The sequence below is a fragment of the Aplidium turbinatum genome, chromosome 9 (assembly GCF_918807975.1).
Source record: "Aplidium turbinatum chromosome 9, kaAplTurb1.1, whole genome shotgun sequence".
Lineage (NCBI taxonomy): Eukaryota > Metazoa > Chordata > Ascidiacea > Aplousobranchia > Polyclinidae > Aplidium > Aplidium turbinatum.
This window is the reverse complement of record NC_137480.1, coordinates 18,170,724-18,192,532: the sequence shown is the minus strand read 5'-3', so window position 1 is coordinate 18,192,532 and position 21,809 is coordinate 18,170,724. Positions and strand designations below refer to the sequence as shown.

The 21,809-nt window shown below is 38.2% G+C and overlaps 2 protein-coding genes across 2 annotated transcripts in view; both read left to right on the top strand.

Annotated features, from left to right (window-relative positions):
• The first annotated feature begins 494 nt into the window (after positions 1-494).
• LOC145776749 (protein FAM200A-like) lies at positions 495-2,486 on the top strand. The gene has a single exon (XM_082587975.1). The coding sequence runs from the start codon at positions 495-497 to the stop codon at positions 2,484-2,486; it is 1,992 nt and encodes a 663-aa protein (XP_082444101.1).
• Positions 2,487-5,248: 2,762 nt separating this feature from the next.
• The window catches only part of LOC145776612 (leucine carboxyl methyltransferase 1-like), an 18,175-nt gene continuing 1,614 nt past the window's right edge, over positions 5,249-21,809 (top strand). Inside the window, exons 1-8 of the mRNA XM_082587843.1 lie at positions 5,249-5,401; positions 5,716-5,807; positions 13,383-13,581; positions 13,753-13,802; positions 14,280-14,382; positions 15,388-15,556; positions 16,030-16,167; positions 19,497-19,596. Coding sequence (XP_082443969.1) covers positions 5,340-5,401; positions 5,716-5,807; positions 13,383-13,581; positions 13,753-13,802; positions 14,280-14,382; positions 15,388-15,556; positions 16,030-16,167; positions 19,497-19,596 — 913 coding nt within the window. The 5' untranslated portion in view covers positions 5,249-5,339. The remainder of the gene's footprint in view (positions 5,402-5,715; positions 5,808-13,382; positions 13,582-13,752; positions 13,803-14,279; positions 14,383-15,387; positions 15,557-16,029; positions 16,168-19,496; positions 19,597-21,809) is intronic.

Genomic DNA, 21,809 nt, shown 5'->3' with positions numbered 1-21,809 from the left:
CTGCACAAGAAAAAGAAGCCTACTTTGACCTTTCTTGTGACAATTCTCTGAAAAGGATGTTTAATTCAGGAAATCCGGCAAATTTCTGGATTTCAATGAATGGCGATTATCCAGCTTTGGTGAAGAAAGCACTACGAATTATTATCCCATATGTCACGTCATATTTATGTGAAGCAGGATTTTCTGCCTTGGCGGTGATAAAAAGCAAATTTCGATCACCAATAAACACAGAAAGAAAAATGCGGGTGGCAGTTTCAAAAATTCTCCCAAGATTTAATGAACTTTGTAAAAACAAACAAGCCCACACGTTACATTAAATAATATGCATTGCTTTTTGTTGTTGTATCAACAAACAAAACTTTAATAATAAGTTTCCTCATTAACTTTTATTTGCTGGTGCGTCGCAAGTCCAGAAAACTTTTCCAGAGGCGTCGCAAAAAAAAAAGTTTGAGAACCACTGCAGTAGAGTATAGGAAATTCAAAATTGATTAATAATGGCATCAAAGAAATGGAAACCACGTTATGATGGTCAACGAAAATTTCGTTCAGAATGGTCTGATGAATTTCCTTGGATCTCTAAATCTAGTGATGGAGGAGATGCACCTTATTGCAAACTTTGCAGAAAAGTGCTTGCGGTACGAAAAGCAGCCATCATCCAGCATTACAAAACAGAGGAACACAAGAAAAGAGAAAATGCAACTAACAATTCAAGAAAAATAACATTTCAAAGCGTGTCACCTTCACTGGAAGTTAAAAAAGTGGAAATGGAGCTTGCTGCTTCGGTATGTTGTCATTGTTCTGTATCAACTGTGGATCATTTAAGTGAGATAGTAAAAAAGCATGGCACAGGCAGTGCTTTAGCCAATATTCGCTTGCACAGAACGAAGTGCTCCAAAATAATTCACAACGTTTTGTCCAAATCATTATTTGAAGAATTCATGGAAGATATAAAAAACAAGCCCTTTTCTTTGATTTGTGATGAATCTACTGACATTTCCTCTGACAAACATATGTGTGCTCTTGTGATTTACTTCAATGAAAGGCTTGAAAAGATTGATGTTGGGTTACTTGGATTAGTTCCCGTCACCAGAGCTACAGGAGAAGCTTTGTTTTGTTTGCTGAAACAAACTCTTGCAGATGCTGGTATGGATTTTAAGAACTGCATCGGATTTGGAAGTGATGGAGCAGCAAACATGGTGGGAGAGCAAAACTCATTGTTTTCAAGGATTTTGAAGGAATCGCCCAACTGTGTTTTGTTTAAGTGCATTTGCCACAGTCTTTCTCTGTGTGTAGAGAAAGGCTTTGAAAAGCTTCCTTCAGCTTTAGGCTTTCTTTTGGCTGAAATTCCATCTTGGTTTAGTAAGAGTGCACTTAGGAGAGACGAGTACAAGACTTTATTTAAGGCCTTGGATACTGCTGAGGAGAGCAGTTCAGCTTCTCTTCCTTTCCAAAAAATGAGTGCAACAAGGTGGTTGGTACGCGGAAAGTTGATTACCAATCTATTGGAAAATTGGAAAGTTTTAAAAGAATACTTTGCAGCAGCAGAGCTAATTGGAACTCAAGCTGTCAGATACAAGGCTGCAACTCTACGTAATATCTTGTGTGATGACATAACTTACTTGTATTTAATTATGGTTGCTCCAGTGATCCAAGAATTTGAAAAGGTTAATGCATTCTTTCAAGCCTCTAAGGCTGACCCAGAGAAAATGGTTAGTGAGTTGAATGTGCATCACAAAACCCTGAAGCAAAGACTCTATGACACTCGGGGATATCAAAAACCAATTTCACTTATTGATTTTGGTTCAAGATTTCAGTCTGAATTGTTACGCTGCAAACGAGAGAATGCTGGAAACCCACAATTTATAGTTTCGGTGGAGCTTCTACTTGAGCGATGCATGCAGTTTTTAATGGAATTGTTGATTCAAGTTGAGAAAAGGCTCCCTTCGTCTAAGCAAATTTTTCAAGGTCTCAGTGGCCTTCATCCAAATGTAGTTCTTTCACAGATGTCACGTTTACCGTTTTCGCAACTTCCATTTCAGCACCTTCTATCACGTAACCCAGATCTTGAAAGCCAGTACAGAAAGTTAATTTGTCACATATGGGAAGAAGAAAAGTCTGCTTTTCCTGACGGATTACCAAAAGAAACTGTTCCATTTTGGCTTGGTATCCGAAACTTTGAAACTGTTGATAGTTGTAAACCCTACAAAGAGTTAGCACATTATGCTCTTGCTTGTTTGGCTACTCCAGTCAGTAACGCTATTGTTGAGAGAATGTTTAGCCAGGTCACTTGTGTAAAAACTAAATTCCGAAATAGGCTTAAACTTCCAATGCTAGAAGCAATTCTGAGGGTAAGGCATTGTTTAATTATGAAAGGAGAATGCTGTAAGAAATTTGATGTTACCCAACGCATGTTCGCAAACTTTAATTCACATAATATGTATGATCTAGAAAATGAGAATGGAAATGAGTTTGAATTGCTTGACTAAACTTTTCCATTCATACAGTAGAATTCGCCTATAGTGACTTTGGCTATAGTGACACTTCGCCTATAGTGACACTGACACCTGTTGCAAAGTCCCGTTTGCAAACCATATGTTTTGCATAGAAATGACTTCGCCTATAGTGACTTCGTGTATAAGAACACTTTGCTTAGCCTACAGTGACACCACATTTCTGTCCCTTGGGCTCAAAAATTTTCGTATAAGGACACTTTACGGTGTATTTCCAGTTTAAGTTGGAATCATATTTTGTCCTTATCAGCATTCGCCAGTTCCTAGCCAGCAAATCCATCTTTTTAGGTTGATTTAACGTATGCAGAGATTGAACCATAAAGGATTGATTTGCTGACTGGGTTTGAATTAAACCAACATGGGATGCGCATGCGCAGATACTGCACAAGTGACGTTATTAACGGCGTCATCATTCGTCTATAGTGACACTTCGCTTATAGTGACACTTTTTCCGTGGTCTCTTCAGGTGTCACTATAGGCGAATTCTACTGTATTATCAATGCATTGTCAAACATTTATTTTTCAAGGTTCTTAATGAAAAATGGCCGTTAAGTTTTGTTAACATGTATTGTTTGTATATGTGCTTCTAATTGCTCATAGTTTGTTTGTTTTTTTCAGGTAAAAATAAGTTTGGTATATATTTGGTATATTTTAATCCAAAGTTTGGTATATTGTTGCCTTTACAATCTGGCAACCCTGGATGTCTGTTCTGCCAGTGCTCAACCAGATTCCAGAAATGCAAAATTTGAAGTTGTAAGGTTTTGCCTATACTATCAAGTTTTATCATCTATACTTTTATCTGGCTACAGCTGAATGAATTTCTGCTTTAGTAGCCTACAGCAGAATATTAATTTATGAACCGTCAATGTTAAGTTAGCAACCGTGTAGCACGGCCTGCATGTTTTTATATTTTTAATGTGATCGTACCTGCATTTCTGCAAGAGTGGGCTAGCAGAATAGGCTATTGGTCTGCTCAAGGAATTAAAAGCAAAACGTGTAGCACTATATTATAATACCACTACCTATCAGGCCTTCACTGCAGAAATCGTATTTTTCCCCATTTCTTTGACTCAATGCAACATCCAAGACTATCTAATTCTAATCTATATTGATATAAGCACATTTTACGCAAAGTTACATAAAAGATAGGCCTTAAAGACATAATATCTTTTGCAATAAATTTGTTTTGAACCAAAAGCAAGTGGGACCATACAAAAGACTTAATACAGTATTTGTCATAAACCATGAGTTTGGCCTTTAAAATGCAAAGTTGGGCAAAATAAAAAGTATTTCAAAAATGAGGATATTGATAGACCATTACCATACATAATTTTACCTACAAGCCCCATAGTCTACTTTTAACAATAAGCTATAAAATTTGAAAGCGGTTGATTTTTAAGAGAAGACGCATAGCCTGTTTTCTTTTTTACTTCATATCTATGGTCATTCTTTATAGGCTAGAACAGAGGTCACCAAACTTTTTTTGGAAACGGCTGGGTGACTGTGTAAGAAGAAATGCTCTCAGACCAGATAACCATTTTTTCCAGCACAGTTTGCGATCTGTGGTGGTGATTCAACAGAGTGGGTATACTTTATTCCGCTCTGCACCAATTAATACGTTCAGTTGAGTGCAGGTAAATGGGTTGTGATGAGAAACCTCATTATTTTATCACAAAGTCATACATACATATTACTACATACTAGCCTATCTAAGCTTTCAGAAACAGCTGTTTGAAGATAAGAAACAACAAATTAAATATTTCACACTGCGTTATCTTTTCATAGGAAGTCTGCTCTGCCCTGATAGGTTAGTTAGTTAGTTAGCATGACTTGAACGAAGACGTCAGGATCAAGCAGCTCTGGTTCGACTCTTGGGGTATACGCTTGAGCAATGCACTATAAGGTCTGCTCTCCATTCAGTTCCACCTAGTGGATAGAATAGGCTAATTCCCTGACAACAACAATTGGAAACTTAACTTTGTCAATTTTGGTAACTGGCCCTGTGTCAAAAGCCTTTACAAGTATGCGAAACTACCAGAAATAACCTATCCAGGCTTTGTCAATCCGAGCATAAGGATTCTAAAACCAATTTAATTTGCTTATTACATTGTTTGCACGGTTTAGCAGACAAACCTCATGTGCCGTAGTTTGGGGACCTCTGGTATGTTTGGGCCGTAGTTTGGTAACATGTTATGAAACTGCTAAAAGCAGCAAAAGCAAATTTTTGCTTGAGCTCAACAAATCATAGGCTAAATCAAGGGTCACCAAACTTTTTTCTCTGAGGGCCGGATTGCTGCGAGATTAACAGCTGCGGCCGGATGCGAATTGCGAAAAGATATACAACTATTTAGAATCTCCATTGACTTGAATTGCCCAAATTCTTCTGCTTATGATGTCTAGTCTGGCTGGTATGATTTGCCTAACAGAGATATCGCACTGATGAAACATTGGTGTTTTGAACAACAAAGTTTGTGATGTCATAAAAAGAAACAATATGGAAAAATCATTAGCAGGTTGCGTGTAGCTCAACAGCAACGTCCTTTACAAAAAGTTTGGTAACTTTTTTTCTTAACAGTTGTAGTGCAGCTGTTATTTCCGCAGCACGTGGCGGGCCGGATGAAATCAGTTCGCGGGCCGGTTTCGGCCCGCGTGCCATAGTTTGGTGACCCCTGGGCTAGATCACCAGGTGTATCTTAAAAGTAACTTCCTTAACAGAGCTTCTGCATGATTGTAGATTTCATTGCTGGATACCATTGCTATGATATGAAGTTAGAATTGTGTATCTGGTAATTATAATAACAAATTTTTGTAGCTATTAGTAGATTCTAAATGGCTCAGTGTACAGATATTGCAATTCAAACAACCTGTGATGATGCGTCAATGTGTAAAAAGTAAGTTAGTCAAACTAAGCTATTAAATGAGTTTGTACAGAACTAAATCGAGTGATTTTGCTCAAAATTATTGATTGCTGTTTTCTTGCCATAAGCTTCTGTGACAATTTTTTAGTTAATACCATATAATACACAGAATGATGATATGATTCATTTAATTGATTTTAGTCTGTCTTTAATTGTTTTCAGCTAAATTCATATCATGACTGCTAATTTTGACAATGTAATCTTATTGCAAAGGCTTTGTATAAATATTGGTTTGGAACTTTAAACCATTTCAGTTTTATTATAAACTAATTAATATCCATTTTTAGATATGCTGTTTTAAAAGGCTATTGGAATGACCATTTTGTTAAAGATATGGTACAGGGGACTGGGCAAAGAAAGCAGCCGGAAATTAGCAGAGGTTGGTCGTTTTTTGCGTGATTATCAATTTGAATGATATAATGTCATTTGCATTGTGCCACCCCACATACATAGTAAAAAATATAAATCAATAATGAAAACTATCAATACTACAAAAAAGTGCTCAATGCTAAAATTTGCTCTGCTTTGCTTTTTTGCTTAGCATTGAGCACTTTTTTGTAGTATTGATAGTTTTCATTGTTTTAGTAAAAAATATATATATGCTTCAAGACACTGTACATGACAATAGTACATAAAATGCATATATATTATACTACAAGGGTCTCAAACACGCGATCCGCATGCGGCCCTCGAGGACTTTTGGTGCGGCCCGCGATGCATTTTTAAGCTTTGAAATAATTCATAATCACAGTACATATTTTTCTATATAGAAAGATAAAATGCCCATCAAACTTCAGACGACTTTTTAACACTACTGTCTCACCATTTTTGAGTACTGTACGGTAAACTTGTATTGTTACATCGCAATCACATTGCTTATTCACTCATTGTGTCATAATTGCAATAGTAACTTTGGCACTTGCTGAAGTCAATTCTTCAACAGTTTAGTTTTTCCGCGTTTTTGAAAGTTGATTGCAAGATTTTAGCTCTCCAAGTCCGTCGTTTCGTTTACGTGTTTTTTGTTTTTTTGCGTTGGTACAGTGTTTTACCATCTCTTTGTTCTTACTAATTTTTCTTGCTATCTAACGTTCTTGGTGTGTTCTTACTACTGTATATACATACAGTATCTTTTTTATTGCGTTTTCACTGTGTTATTTTGTTTATTGGTTTGTTTTAAATCTTTACCCTCGGACTAACAAAGCCTTGATAGGTTATTCCTGGTAGTTTCACGTACTTATAGAGGCTTTTGACGCAAGCCCGGGTTGCTGAGATTGGCAGAGTGAAGTTTTTCCATTGTTGAAGTGTTGTTGTCGGGAATTATTCCATCCATTAGGTACCGCTGAATGGAGAGCAGTCCTGAAATGTGTGGCTCAAGTGCACACTAAGGTGCAGCAAACCCCCCAATGTCGATGAATTGTCATGTAGATCGGTACCAATGTTCCATTTAGGCCTAAAACAAAGTTTGTGAAATTTGGTTGGAATCTGCACCTGCCTATGTGGGCAACCATTAATTTTTCTTTTCAGGGTTGCCATTTTGTAAATACTATCTATAATTAAATGAAGTTTCGCATTTAACTTTAGTAAAGTTTATGATTTCAGGGGGAAAGTGCACCACTGCACCATAGCATACCTTATTTATTATTACATCGTTTCCTACATTTTCAGGTTTGGAATCCAGCAATTAGGCTTTGGTTTTACTTTCTCTTTTACAAATTTTTGTAAATAAACGTAATTTTGGGCAAAATTCTATCTTTTCAGATTTCTGATTGTAGTCGTACGTTAACATGACAACTAATAGACACAAAATATTTGGCTTAGGTGATGCTGTCACTAAATGCGATGGCGAAATAACAGGAAGCCGTCTTCCAACCGCGCTACAGATATTGAGATCTATTATCTTTCACTTAGAGAACGGATATAGTGAAAATCGCACAAAATATGAGACTGCCAAGATAGTGTACATGAAAACTATTCCATTTTTTGAAAAAGGAGGCATACCCATGTTAGCTGAGCAGACATGTTGTCAAAAAATCATAAAACTGTTACAGGAGAATGAGAAACTGAGGAGAATACCGAAGGCACGAAGAACAACTCCTGCTGTAATTGCTAAGGTTGAACAGTACCAAAATGACCTGTCGAAAACATTCCCTTTATGGACTCCAAATTCCGAGCAAATAATACAAAACCCAAGACAAAAAATTTCTAAAATCGATGAAGACTGATAGAATGGCTACTATAGCTGGTTTCGATGTGAAATCATTTTCAAAACTGAAAAGGAAACAGGAGAGAATTGTAAGTGCAGAGAAACGGCATGAGAAGTCTGCTAGAGAAACTGAAACTTTATTTTCTACTGTTGGATTCGAAAGCAGCTCTAGCGAGGATGAAACGCCGCTATCATCATTTATACCACAACAAGCTCCAAAATCTCACAAAAGGACTGTGCGCACAGGGACTAAAGCTTTCATTCCACATGACACTGTCAAATCTCCAAAATTAGTAGCATTAGCTACTAGAATAAAAATGACAGCAGCACAACTAGCTGCGTTCACGGAGGCTTTCGTAGAAGAAGCTGGAGGAGATGCTTCAAAAATTACAAAATCCTACTCACAAGCTGACAAGGCCAGGCGTCAAGTTAACCAAGAAATAGCACAGGAATGTAGAGAACTGTGGATGCCACCGAAGTTTATGTCGCTACATTGGGATGGCAAAGGGCTCCCAACCCTCGTCAATAAGTACGAACACGAAGAGAGATTGGCGGTTGCCGTAGGTGACTCGAAAGAACTGAAATTACTAGGAATCCCAGCTTACAAAACAGGAACTGATCAACGGGCTGGACATATCATCTCAAACTTAAGTTGTGGATTGTTGCATAGCTGGCAGTGGTCGGAGAATGTAGTCAATATGGTATTTGATACTACATCGACTAATACAGGTCAAATGACAGCAGCATGTATAATTGTATAAGTATTCAGTAACAACTTGATCGAGCGTTGCTATGGTCAGCATGCCAACACCACATCGGCGAAATCATAGTGTCTCATGTGTTTGAAGACTTGAACATTGAGCCATCAAACTCTCCGGAGATCACTGTTTTTACCAGGCTCAGGACAAGCTGGAATCATCTTCCCCACGATGGGGATCAAGGACTGAGCCACTTGGATTTACAAAGCTTTTCTGTAGAGGCACGTCCCCTTATTCAAGAATGGATAGATGAAATTCTCGAACTTGCAAGAACTCAGCTAGAGTATAGGCGTGACGACTACAAAGAAATGATGAGTTTATGCGTGGCCTATTTAAGTTCTGATACTGTGAACTTTAGCTTCCAAAAACCAGGTGCCATCCACAAGGCCCGATGGATGGCCAAGATCATATATGCCATAAAGATTGTACTGCTAGAAAGGCAAACATCTGAGCTGCCAAAGGGGACAATAACTACCAGTTCTCAAATACAGAAGCTAAAACGATTCGTGACATTCATTTCTCTGGTGTATTGTCAATGGTGGTTTTGTTGCACAGTAGCTGTCGACGCCCCATGAAACAGCTTAACTTTATATCACAAGATTCTAAAATACAGAACAGTGAACGAACTGATATCAAACAGTGCAGCGAAGAGTTTCAAACGACATCTATGGTATCTTTCTGCTGATATGGTACCATTGGCTCTCTTTAGTTCAAAAGTTCCGAATGCTGAAAAGAGACGAATAGCCGATAAGCTCAGCAATATGAAGCCAGCAAATCCACTTGTATCACCGCTAGATCGCACTGGTTCCGGATACGGAAAATCCAATTTCCCAAATGAAATTACTCTCGTATCATGTCTGACAGATTTCATCAAAGTTGACTCGTGGTTTTTCTTCCATATCTTGGAAATAGACGATAGTTTTCTCGCTTTGCCTGTGGGCGAATGGTCGCAATCTGCTGCTTATCAGTCAGCGCTTCTCTACGTTGGTTCAGTAAATGTAGTCAACGATGTCGCTGAGCGTGGTGTACAATTGGGTACTGATTACTTACGCAGCGCTAGGAGTGAGAAACATTTTCAAAACACTATTCAAGTTGTTGAAAGTAACAGGAAGCACATTCCAAACTTACGCAAGAGAAAATCTGTGCCTGCAGAAACCGTAACCAAGTGATATTAAATGACTATTGCTTTTTCTAAGACTGAGAGTACCGGACACCGGTACGTTTAAGCATATTGGAAGACATGCTACACAATTTTACACGGTCGGATTTTCCACTAGCATGATCTTGAATAAAGTTATGTTCAAATACTTGTGAGTTTATATCAATATCACTTCATGCCATTCAAATTGTGCTTAGACTAATATTATAGCATATATATATATCTCATTTTTGTTTTTTTTTGAGAGATTTTCAAGCTGCCGGTTGCCCACATAAACGCTATCCAATTTCAATGATCTTTGAACACAGTAACTAACTTGGTTAGTCTAACAACAGGTGGGATCTACAAATTAATTTCTCAAAAAACATAAAAATGTTGGGGAGACGATGCGCCCTAGTGCACACCCCGAGAGCCCAACCAACGCCGCTTGATCTTAAGTGGAGCGCGTAACCACTGAGCTAATGGAGAGACAATTGACTTCTTATTGTGTGGTGCGGCCCTCGAGTCGATTTACAAGTGTTCATTTGGCCCTCAGATAGGGATGGGCAATTCAGAATAATTCACTATTCTAGAATTATTCCAGAATACTAAACCGAATCCAGAATCGAATCCAGAATACTGAATCCTATTAACTTCCAGGCTCCAGCAACACAAAAAGTAAAAAATTTCAGACACAAAAGCTACACAATCAAAGTAAATGTTTGTTGCAATGCAACACATTAAGGCATTCTAAATGACTTCCAGCCAAATGGGAGCAGTGTTGCCAGATGATGGAAGCCGCTTGGCAACAAAAAGTAACTAAAATTTCACCAGATATTTAAAACACCCTAAACAAGCCCGTAGCCAGCCGAGGGCCAGGGGGGGCATCGCCCCCCGCCCGGAAAAAATTCCGCCCCCCCCTGGAAAAATCCCAACATTCTCGAGCAACAGCTATAGCAACATCATCGAGCAACATTCTCAAGCAACAGCAATTATAATGATTTTGCCCAAAAAAAATTGTCGGCCCCCCCTAAAAAAAATTTCCCCCCCCCTTGCTCTGCGGTCTGGCTACGGCCCTGACCCTAAATAAAGCAATCTCACTTAAATACAAATAGTTTTTAAGACTTAAGACACTGCCATCATCCATATGCAGACCGCTTGCAAAACGTTTTCTATACGAGCAGGGATTATTTGCTAAAAAGTTTAAAAAAATTGAAAAAACTTTCTTGAAAAAAATTGAGTAGGAAAAATTTCACCAAAAAGTTATCTGGTTCCAAGGTCAAAAAGCTTGGCAAGAAAAACCTCTAAATTTCACCAGAATTTTTTAATTTGATATTCTATTTCCCCATCTGGCAACGCTGAACGGGAGCGCAGCTTAGTTTCCGTCAAGCCGCAGTCGAAAAGAATCGCTCGAAAGATGCTGAGGTGTTTCAGAGCCAACTCCTTTAGCAAGGGGCATCTGCTCAATGTTGTTACGCCCACCAGTCAAACTATCGCAGAGTCGCATACGCATGTGAATTGAAAAAAAGCATTGCACGATTGTGCATATTGTGTACAAAGCGTGAAGAAAATTGCGCGCTTAGTTTCTTTGGTTGCTCGTGCGAGCGAGTGACGTAGAGTTGCATGAGCCGTGCGCGCACAACGCGTGCACAATGTTTTTGAAAGTGCGAAACTGCGGATGGTGTCAGTGCAAAGAAAAAAGGGAGTAAACCACACTTTTTTTCAGTTCACTGTCTCCAGCTGACAGCTCGCACAAGACTTATGTATATCTTTAAAACCGAATCTTATTACCCGGTTTTATTGCCGTTTTGGATTCGGATAGTTTAGGATCCGAATCCTTCTGGATTCGGTATTCTGAATTGCCCATCCCTACCCTCAGAGCAATTTGACTTTGAGACCCTTGTTATAATATATTACTGATAGTGACATGCAGAATAGTACGTTTTCAGGTGAGCTCTAAATTTGGTAAATTTACTGAGCCCTCTACATGGGCTCAGTAAGGTAGATGGGCTCAGACAAGTAGCCTAGATGATTCCAACAACTAGCAGCAACAGCAGATAGGGACATTACATTACGGGACATGGAGCTCTACTTTTTCGGGCACATTTTTATAAAGGTCAATTGCCAATTTGACAAATTTTAACCTCGTGCTACAAGATTGTTTTCAACAAAAAAAACTTAAATTACTTAAAAAAGCATTCGGTGAGTTTTATTCATTTACTATTCGGTGAGTCCGATTCGGTGAGTCCGATTTGGTGAGTCCGATTTGGTGAGTTCCTAACCTCTAACCCCTAATCCCTAACCCTAAAACGGCAATGATAATTAGGCTACGGTACCTGATAATTTAAAAAAAAAATTGAAAAAATCCCTTATTAAGGGATCGGACTCACCGAAACGGGTCATTCCGCTTACGATATACATATAATCCAGAAAAAAGAACAATAATTAGTAAATCAGAAAAAAAACGTAATTCTAGTGTGGTAAATACGTAAGCCAAAAGTGGATGTAGTTTCGCATGCCCATGAGCTAAAATCTTTTGATATCAGGAAAGCTGCAGCTATCGCAGGGCGTTTTTTATAAGAGTTATATAACAGCAGTTGGTGTTGAAACTGCAAGTTCTGGCATGCTTGCTTATGATGCATAGCAATGTTTTTATACAAAGATTCATTTTACTTCAAATTATATTTTTGCTGCCACATTTGTATGGTAGTGACAAATTTTACTTGAATAACATCATTATAATACGGTCAGGGTTGATCGGTGTAAACCGAAAACTGGTTTAAACCGGGCAGTTTTGACCACCTATTACTGGTCAAAACTGGTTAAAACCCCTTTAGTGTATGAATCAAGTTGCTTTTCAGTTGAATTAAAAGTATTACCCTCCATGTTATTAGTAATGATGTTCAACTATATTTTGTTTTGATCAACAATAACCTAAATGCTGGATTTGGAACAAAAAATATTCAATTTCTCTGTTTATTTTTGATATTTCAATCAGTTGGTTACCGTATTTTACGGACCATAAAGCGCATCCGATTGTAAGGCGCACTGTCAATCAATTGCTTTGATTAGTTTTTTGTTCAGACATAAGGTGCGCTGGGCTATAGAACGCAACGTATTTTAAGGAGTATGGGTTACCGCATAAAGCTCGTTAAACAAAAATGCATAATAAATTTAAGCAAGTCACAATAGTACAAAAGAAAAAATGGGCCTAGTGAATATCACAGTTGCTAGTTTCTTTTACCGTAGTTTATTGTGTAAGACGGTGGTTTATTTATATAATATTAATAGTATCGGTACTGGTTTTGAGTGTAGGCAATAAAGCACTACTTGATCCATACATTAGGCGCACCGGCTTATAATGCTCACGATCAATTTATGAGAAAAAAGGATTTAAATTGCGCCTTATGGTCCGTAAAATACAGGTATTTTAATTATTGAGAAAATTCAAATTCTAAAAATAAGTTTCTGATGAACCAAAAAATGCTTGGTAGAATGATGAACAATTTGCACAGCCAACTGAAGTACAAGAATTTATTCCAACAAATTTTTTTTTTTTTATGAAAACATTAGAAAGTTCAGGCGGCCATGGCCGCCAGCTATTTCGAGGCCTGCATATCACAATGGTCACAACTGCTTTTATATTTCCTAAATAGCCCATAGCCGACCACGACCATTCACTACATAAAAATATTTTTCTGGGTTTTGACCAGTTTTGACCGGTTAAAACCAGGTTTAAACCGCTTAGTGGTAAAAACCAGTTTTGACCACTTAGAGATCAACCCTGAATACGGTATATGTTGTGACTACTCAAGTAATCACCTGTTTAAAAAAACTAACCTTTTGCACTTGTAGGTTATTATGCACGAACGGAAGGGATTTGGCAGCTTCTCCGAAAATTTATTGCCATCAATCAACAAAACTGTCAAATTGTCAGTCTTGGTGCTGGCCTTGATACAACATATTGGAGGCTAGCCAGTGAAGACTGTCAGCCAAAGCGATATGTGGAAGTTGATTTTCCAGATGTTATTCGTCGTAAAATCTACTGCATTGGGTAAACGGGCATCGATTGCGTGCTATATTTTAGTTAGAAGCAGTTGTTTTTTTGTAATTAATGGATTAATGAAATGATTAATGAAGAATGATACGACTTAATGAATTTATTTTATCACTTATCTATGCTCCATACCATGCAGAATTATGATTGAATGTTGTTATGTTTCAGCCATAAAACTTCACTTAATTCACACCTTCAAGACTTTTCTCTTCAACAAGGTAATGAAAAGAAAGTTCAATCTTTCCACTTTTTTTAATTACTGTAGTGCAATTTTTATCAGTAAATTGCAAGCACAGTATTTTTTGTAGTTTGCATGCATCAATATTGTAGTACTTTAATTTTAAAAGTATTGATTGTAAAATATACCTTGTCTTTGTAACGTATATATATATACCGTATACGATTAGAATTAAATATATTGTTTCTTATACTTGCATCCACGTTAATTAAAACTTTTGCATGGATAAAAGTCCAAACAATAGTTTCTATACTGGACACTGGTCTTCTGAAGGCTGAAACTAAGAGCCGGAGAGTGGGACGAGAAATATTCTAGTCTTCTACAATGTTTTGACAACATTCTTGAAACGGTGAACTATCTTCCGATCCCACTTCTCTGGTGAAGTCCATGGTTACAGATTAGATTTGCATCAATTGATGAGCGATCAAATTGCCTTATGTTTGGATGCATTCATCAGATACGACTTGTCTGCATTGTGGACCTTACCACCTCATCAATGCTGATTTAAGAAATTTAACGGAATTAGAAGAAAATCTTAATAAATGTGACTTGAATTTTAAGTAAGTACTTCTTGTTGACTGAACCGACTTTTTCAAAACGGTACCCGATCATCTGGTCGACAGATATTTGGTCGACAGGACGTTTGGTCGACAGACCTTTGATCGACAGACATTTGGTCGACAAGACATTTGGTCGACAGGATGTTAGGTCGACAGAACGATTCATTTTAGGGTTAGGGCTAGTTAACTAACCTTAACCCTAATTTTAACTCTAACCCTAACGCAAAAGTCCTGTCGACCAAATGTCTTGTCGACCAAATGTTCTATCGACCAAATGTCTTGTCGACCAAATGTCTGTCGACCAAATGTCCTGTCGACCAAATGTCTGTCGACCAAATGACTGTCGACCAAATGACTGTCGACCAAATGTCTGCCGACCAAACGACTGGTTACGTTTCAAAAGGGTCTGCTACTATTCGGTGAGTCCGATTCGGTGAGTTCCTAACCTCTAACCCCTAACCCTAAAACGGCAATGATAATTAGGCTACGGTACCCGATAATTAAAAAAAAAAAAATTCAAAAAATCACTGAATAGGGATCGGACTCACCAAATCGGACTCGCCGAATCGGACTCACCGAAACGGGCCATTCCGTTTCAAAACGACAGGCACGTAAGTGGTTTGTGTATTATAAGTTTAGTTTTTTTAACGTTTCGAACCGTATGATATGTAAAGTATCATATAAATTGCAAATTTTCATATTTTTGTCCACTTAATTTTGCAATTATCAGAATTGAGGTTAACTCAATTGAGTGGGTGTTGCCAGATGGTATTTGCGATGCTTTATGACTGTTGAGTGTCTATTCTGTGTATAGATGAGATAGAATTAGCTACGGACTACGGTACCTATTTTTGTTGTTCATATACTTGTTGTACAGTCACGCTTGTAAGGCCTGATGCATGAAAAAAGTGGCAGTGAGTTTTAGAAAAGTGTAACAAGAAAAAATGAGTCCCTTCTCTGAGCGATTTTTAACATCGTTCTTTGATAGTGATTTTGCATTCCCAGTCTTCCAACCTTATTTCTGACGGAGTGCGTCTTAATTTACATGCAACCGGAAAATTCTCAAGCGATCATGCGTTGGGTACCCGAAAAGTTTAACGACGCGGTGTTTATTAATTATGAACAACTCCATATGGATGATTCATTTGGTCAAGTCATGATCTCAAATCTTAAGGTATCAGTGGTTATTGCTATGTCCATTACTAATTGATTTTGTAAAATTTGCATATCATATCATAGATTTGCATATCATGTTTCCGAATGCCTTTTTAACGAACTTGGTAATCATTTTATGCTTACGTTTTAGCTTCAAAGAAGGGTTTGTGTAAAATATCTCTTGATTTGACGTATTTGCCGTTTTGTGGTTAAAATCATGTGTGTTAGGGGAGTGAGTGAAGTGGTTAAGCCACAAGTTATGCTACTGATTTCAGTTATAAACAGTTTGAGCCATTAACTTCAATGTTGAATGTTGATATCTTTTTTTTGCCAACTGAAGTAAAAAGACAGCAATCAACAGTAATGTGTAGGCCTAATTATTTTGAATGGTAAAGAATAGAATTCTATGGAAAAGCATTGCTGTTTGTTTGTGCTTTGAGTACTATATCATGCCACTTGCCAAGAATCCAAGACGTTTGCATGTTCTCGCAGGCAAGGCAGTGCTGGCTTGCTGGCGCTACCGCGTGTACGAGTCTCGAAGCACAAGAAGCAAGATTTCTGAGCAGCGGGTGGCAGCAAGTGTCGTGTAAGGACATGTGGATGATATACAATAGCCTGCCAGATAGACGGGTTCGTTCCTTTACACCAGGGGTCGGCAACCTACGGCCCGCGGGCCGGATCCGGCCCGCCAAGCAAAATTATCCGGCCCGCAGCATTTTTGCAAATTGTAGTTGGCGGGCCAAAACGAACATCCCATTATTTTATGCTGCCATTTGGTTTTACATAACAGAATTAAGATTACTAAATGTTATGTAAAACTTTCGCAATTTTTACTTTTCCATATTTATCCGTAACGCTCACTTGTAATCACGTAGCCTGTGTACTTATGCCGCAACAATGCTTAGTTATGGCATTGTCGCCATTTTGAATTTCCTTGATATTCTTTCTCTGCGAACTGCATTTTAGAGAGAGCGACGTTGCAGGCCTGACAGATAGTTTGATAGATTTGAAGTTTTAAGAATTAGTTTGTTTGAAGGTTGATAATTTAGAAATATGTGTAGCTTAGGAAGCAGGAATTGGCCTTTTTAGTGACAGCCGGTCCAGACTTTTGAATTACGTTATTTTTTAGAGTTATAATTTACTCCCAGTTCCATTTTTCCGTTTTTTTCAACAAGTGATTCTTGTCTTTGAAGAATTTGCTGCTTGTTAGAATCCACCAAGCATAGGAAATTATCACAAAGCGCCTTTGTACCCGCGACCTATCGATCACGGGTCGCTTTGTTATAGTAAACTAGGTTTGGGGCAAAATTTAGCTTAAGCTTGCAGAAGGTAGCATCAAGGTACTTGGCAGTTTCACCTTGAAGTCCGGTTATATTAGCCTATTTACTGCATGCTAGTTGCAGGCTACATGAGTTGCGTTAGTAATAGTCAATTAACTGTATATTTAACCAAATTTTTAGCAATCTTACAATGTTGGCAAAACGTAGAAAAGTTGATGCTGAGTGCCGAGGTTTTAATGAAGCATGGGAGAACAAGTACTTTTTCGCTAACCATTTTGGTAGACCCACGTGTTTGATTTGCCACGTTTCAGTTGCTGTACACAAGGAATTCAACATAAAGCGCCATTATAACTCAAAGCATGCCAATTATTCCAAGTTCACAGGTCAATTGAGGAAAGACGAACTTGAGCGACTAAAAAAGAGCTTAAAACAGCAGAGTTCTGTATTCCAAAAACAAAATATTGAATCAGAAAAGAATACTCTTGCTAGCTACAAGGTAGCAAAATTAATAGCAGAAGACAAGAGACCGTTTACTGATGGCGAATTTGTGAAAAAATGTATGATGGCTGTTGTTGAAACCGTATGTCCGGAAAAGAAAAAACTATTTTCAGATGTCAGTCTTTCAGGAAGAACCGCAACCAGACGAATAGAAGAGATGTCTGAGAACGTGAGGTCTAGCCAAAAAGATTGCTTTGAAGATCTACAGTTCTTCTCAATAGCGATAGATGAGAGCACAGATACGACAGATACAGCTCAGCTGGCAGTATTTGTGCGTGGAGTAACCAAAGATTTTCACGTTGTTGAGGACTTTGTTCAACTGTTACCTATCAAAGGTACTACTACAGGAGCCGATATTTTGAAGACATTACTTCAATGCCTTGAAGTCATGAATCTGAATCTCGCAAAACTGGTGTCAATAACAACGGATGGAGCCCCTTCAATGGTGGGAAAAAATAAAGGTGTTGTGGCTTTGCTTCAAAAACACATGGAAGACCAAGGAATTAATAACAACATTGTAACATTACACTGTCTCATTCATCAGGAAGCATTGTGTGCAAAGGTACTAAGCTTAAAGAACGTCATGGACGTAGTGGTGAAGGCTGTAAATTTTATTTTGTCTCGAGGGTTGAACCATCGTCAATTTCGCCAATTACTTTTAGAAGCAGAGAATCAGTATGGTGACTTGCTCTATTTCTGCGATGTCCGCTGGCTCAGTCGAGGCGATATGCTACAAAGAGTGTACGCGCTGAGAGAAGAAATAGCAACCTTTCTTGAAAATAAAAACAAGAAAGCGGCAGAATTTCGCGATCCCCAATGGGTCTCCATTTTGGCATTTCTCGTCGACTTAACATCGCATTTGAACAAGTTGAACTTGCAGCTTCAGGGAAAGCACCAATTGATACACGAGATGTGGAGTTATGTACGTGCATTCGAAACAAAACTACAACTCTGGGAAAGTCAGCTGCAAACTACAAATTATGCTCACTTTGCTACACTGCGAGAGAATAAACCTACAAGCAATAATTTATTTGCTTCTGTGATACGACATTTAAAAACTGAATTTTCGTCTCGCTTTGGTGATATTCGTTCTCTCGAGAATGATATTAAGTTATTCAGTACTCCATTTGATGTACAGGTGGATGCAGTACAAGAGAAGTATCAAATGGAACTAGTTGAGCTGCAGTGCAATAACGAGTTAAAATCAAAATTTCACGCTGAAGGTGTATCACTGCTTGACTTTTACAATAAATATCTCGAATACAAGCGATATCCCACCTTGGTTAATCATGCCAAAAAGATGGCATCAATATTTGGTAGCACTTACACGTGCGAACAACTCTTTTCGTCAATGAAACTCGCCAAGAGCAAGTTGAGGACACAACTTACTGATGACCACTTGCAAGATGTTATGATTCTTGCCTCATCCAACCTATCACCTGACCTTCAGAAACTTTCTAGCAGGAAACAACATCAAATATCACATTAATGTTGTGCTGTCAATAAATAAAGTACTTGGTGTTTTTCGTTACCAATTGTTACTATTTTTCTTTATATTAATCTATATAAGCCTATAGTAGCTAAATATGGAGATACTCTGATAAGAACGCCAATTTTAACAATATTATGAAAAGTAAAGAAAACGGAAGTGCAAATGGAAAACTTGTACGGCCCGTTGACATCTGCGCAGTTTTGTTTTGGCCCGCGACTGAAGAAAGGTTGCCGACCCCTGCTTTACACAGTATAACAAACCAGTTTCTCAATCTTTACAATATTCTAAACGTTTGTTTCCAGGGTATCATGACTGCTGTAAATAAGCAGCCAGGCTAAGAACATTGAAATGTTTTAGAGTCGCCACCGGAACGACTTTGTCAAGAAGCTTGTTGAAACTAAAATCAAGTCGATCTCATTCCAATGATTCTATTTGAATTAAATCTTTCATTGCAATTTGATATAAAACGTTTTCTACACTTGGCTGGTTTGAATTTACCAATCGTTCAATTCCATCCTATATTATACCTTATATTTTGCATGAAACGAAATATCGCAATAGAGATAAAGGTATACCAGATCAGTAACTTTATTATTTGGTATTGTAAGTTCTTAAATGTTTTTACCACCCATATCTCACAGCAAATCGTTTCACAAATGTTTTTAATCAACGCGTATGATGATTTGCAGAGAATAGAACGAATAGAAATGCTTGATGAAGCGGAATTGCTGCAGCAGTTAATGGAACATTACTGTTTGTGTGTCGCAATAAAGGAAACGTCTGACTTGGGTAGCTATCTGTGTTCGCTGAATGTTCGTTGTGCTTAGTGGCTCGCCAGTAATCAGACAACAAATCAGTCATTTTTTACATTGATATGTCTAGCTTCCAGATCCATACATACAGGGCTGCGATTTTTGCCTTTTTCGGTGACGAGGTCACTCGACACGCGCCATCACTATTCGACAAACGCCGTGCCTTACGAAAAAAAAACGAAAAAAAAAAGGAAAATAAAAAGGAAAAAAAAAAACTGAGAAAGGACTAAACGTCGTCAGGTCGAGGAACAATCGGGGGGCATCACGTGATGCAATCATAAAAGTGCTGATTTACGTAAACTTTCTTGCGCCAGGTACTTCAAAGCAAGGTCTAAACGCGTCGCTTCACACGAGAAACTCCCAAGGCGTCAGCGCCGCCATTTTGAACACTGCAGGAGAATGCTTTGATCGAAGTTCCAACGCCTGGCATCAAACATTTCGCCACACACGTTTTGTGCTATTCGACACAACGGGTTTCTTTTATAGTCAAAATAACCGAAGTAGGCTACTTTAATTGTCAACGTGTTTGCAAGTTTGGATTTATGTCTGACTTATGCACTTGTTGTTCCAAGATTGCAGAAATGTTTTGCAATGTGAATAAAGAATAGTAGACAGATAAACACGGCTGCAACTTGACTTCCATCCACTAAAAGGGTTTCTGTGATTACGTAATGGGCGATTTTGCATTTGCATTCACAAAAGCACACAACCCAGCTGGCAAAACCCGTCGTTTTTACATTGATACAACGTCTGCAGACGTTGAATCGAAAAATCGAGAAGCGAAAAATATACTAGAGTAGTCTATCACGAGTCACAACTGCACTGTTTGATTTGTAGTGATGTAATAATACCAAAATTAGCGATACGCACGCTGTTACGTTGAATAACTCAGGGGGAAAAGTAAGTTAATTTTGGGTTGATTCAACGTTCGAGTCAGCACAAATCTATTCAATTTTCCTGGCGGGTTACATTGCGTACCCAGACAGCAAAAATCATCATTTTTACATTGATTCAACGTCTACAGACGTGAAGTCAATGCAAAAATAACGAATTTTCCTGCCTGCGTAACAATGCCCAAGAAGAAATTTACGTTTGTTTTACGTTAATTCGACATCTAGCGACTTTGAATTATCATAAAATAACGTTAATTGTTCAACCAGGTACCGGTAACAAATTAATATTTCACTGCGAGATGATTGCCTCAATTTACGTTTACACTAACATAATTTCGGCACAATTGAGATACTGCGAGCAAACACGAGTCTGTTTGATAAAGAACTAGCTGTCAGAATCGGAATCATAAGACGCTGTATGGGAGGATGAAGCTGTCGCATCGTCACTGGAATACTTGAAGACGCAAAACTGCCCGTTCATGAACGCGCAATGCCATATGATCAGAAGCATTATTTTTCTTTTCTGCCGAAGAACCGTTTATCCAATTTTGTACTACTTTTTTAACTTGACCCCGTAGCTTTTCTAATTCCGATTTGTTTCCGTCATAATATTCTTTACAAATTTTGCAAAATACCACACTAACTTTTCCTTCTGTTTGATAATCTATAGCAGGTAAATTCCACTTTTTAACTGTATCTTCTTTCACGATGATTTATATTCGCAACGACACCGGTAAACAATAAGCATTCGATGAAAGAATAACTTTTGCGTAACAATAAGCCGGTATTTATAAGGTTGCAAACTTTTTACAGTTCACAAGAGCATTGTCAGCGCATAAAATAGCTTGCGTGATGCTCTGGGCTACCGCCGTGTGACACGCGATGAAGAAGCGCATAAAATTTCGTTTGAGAAAACATTAAAGCATACGGCAATTGTCGCAGCAATCCAAGGTGTGTTGATTTGGCGACGGCAATGTTTTTGCCGTCGTAGATGGAATCACTTAACCAGCGTGCGATTAAAAACTTAAAGTAAGTGACTCTGATACCACACGACTTGTGCGGTAACTCGCGGCCAAACGCTTACAATCTGACTCTTGTGACGTCATATTACTATTCGACAAACAAGCGTAGAATTTTTGGTCGTTCGACAAGAAAGAAAAAATCGCAGCCCTGCATACATATATGCGAAGTCAGGGTGTTCGAAATGTGGAACTTGCGATTCAGCTTAAATTACATTTGTTAGTTTGAGTCTTAGTAGACTGTTGTTTCAGATTCTGGTAATAGCGATTTAAGTATT

Bases quoted from the DNA above. Each gene is read 5' to 3' on its own strand.
- LOC145776749 (XM_082587975.1), top strand. From the start codon at position 495: ATGGCATCAAAGAAATGGAAACCACGTTATGATGGTCAACGAAAATTT.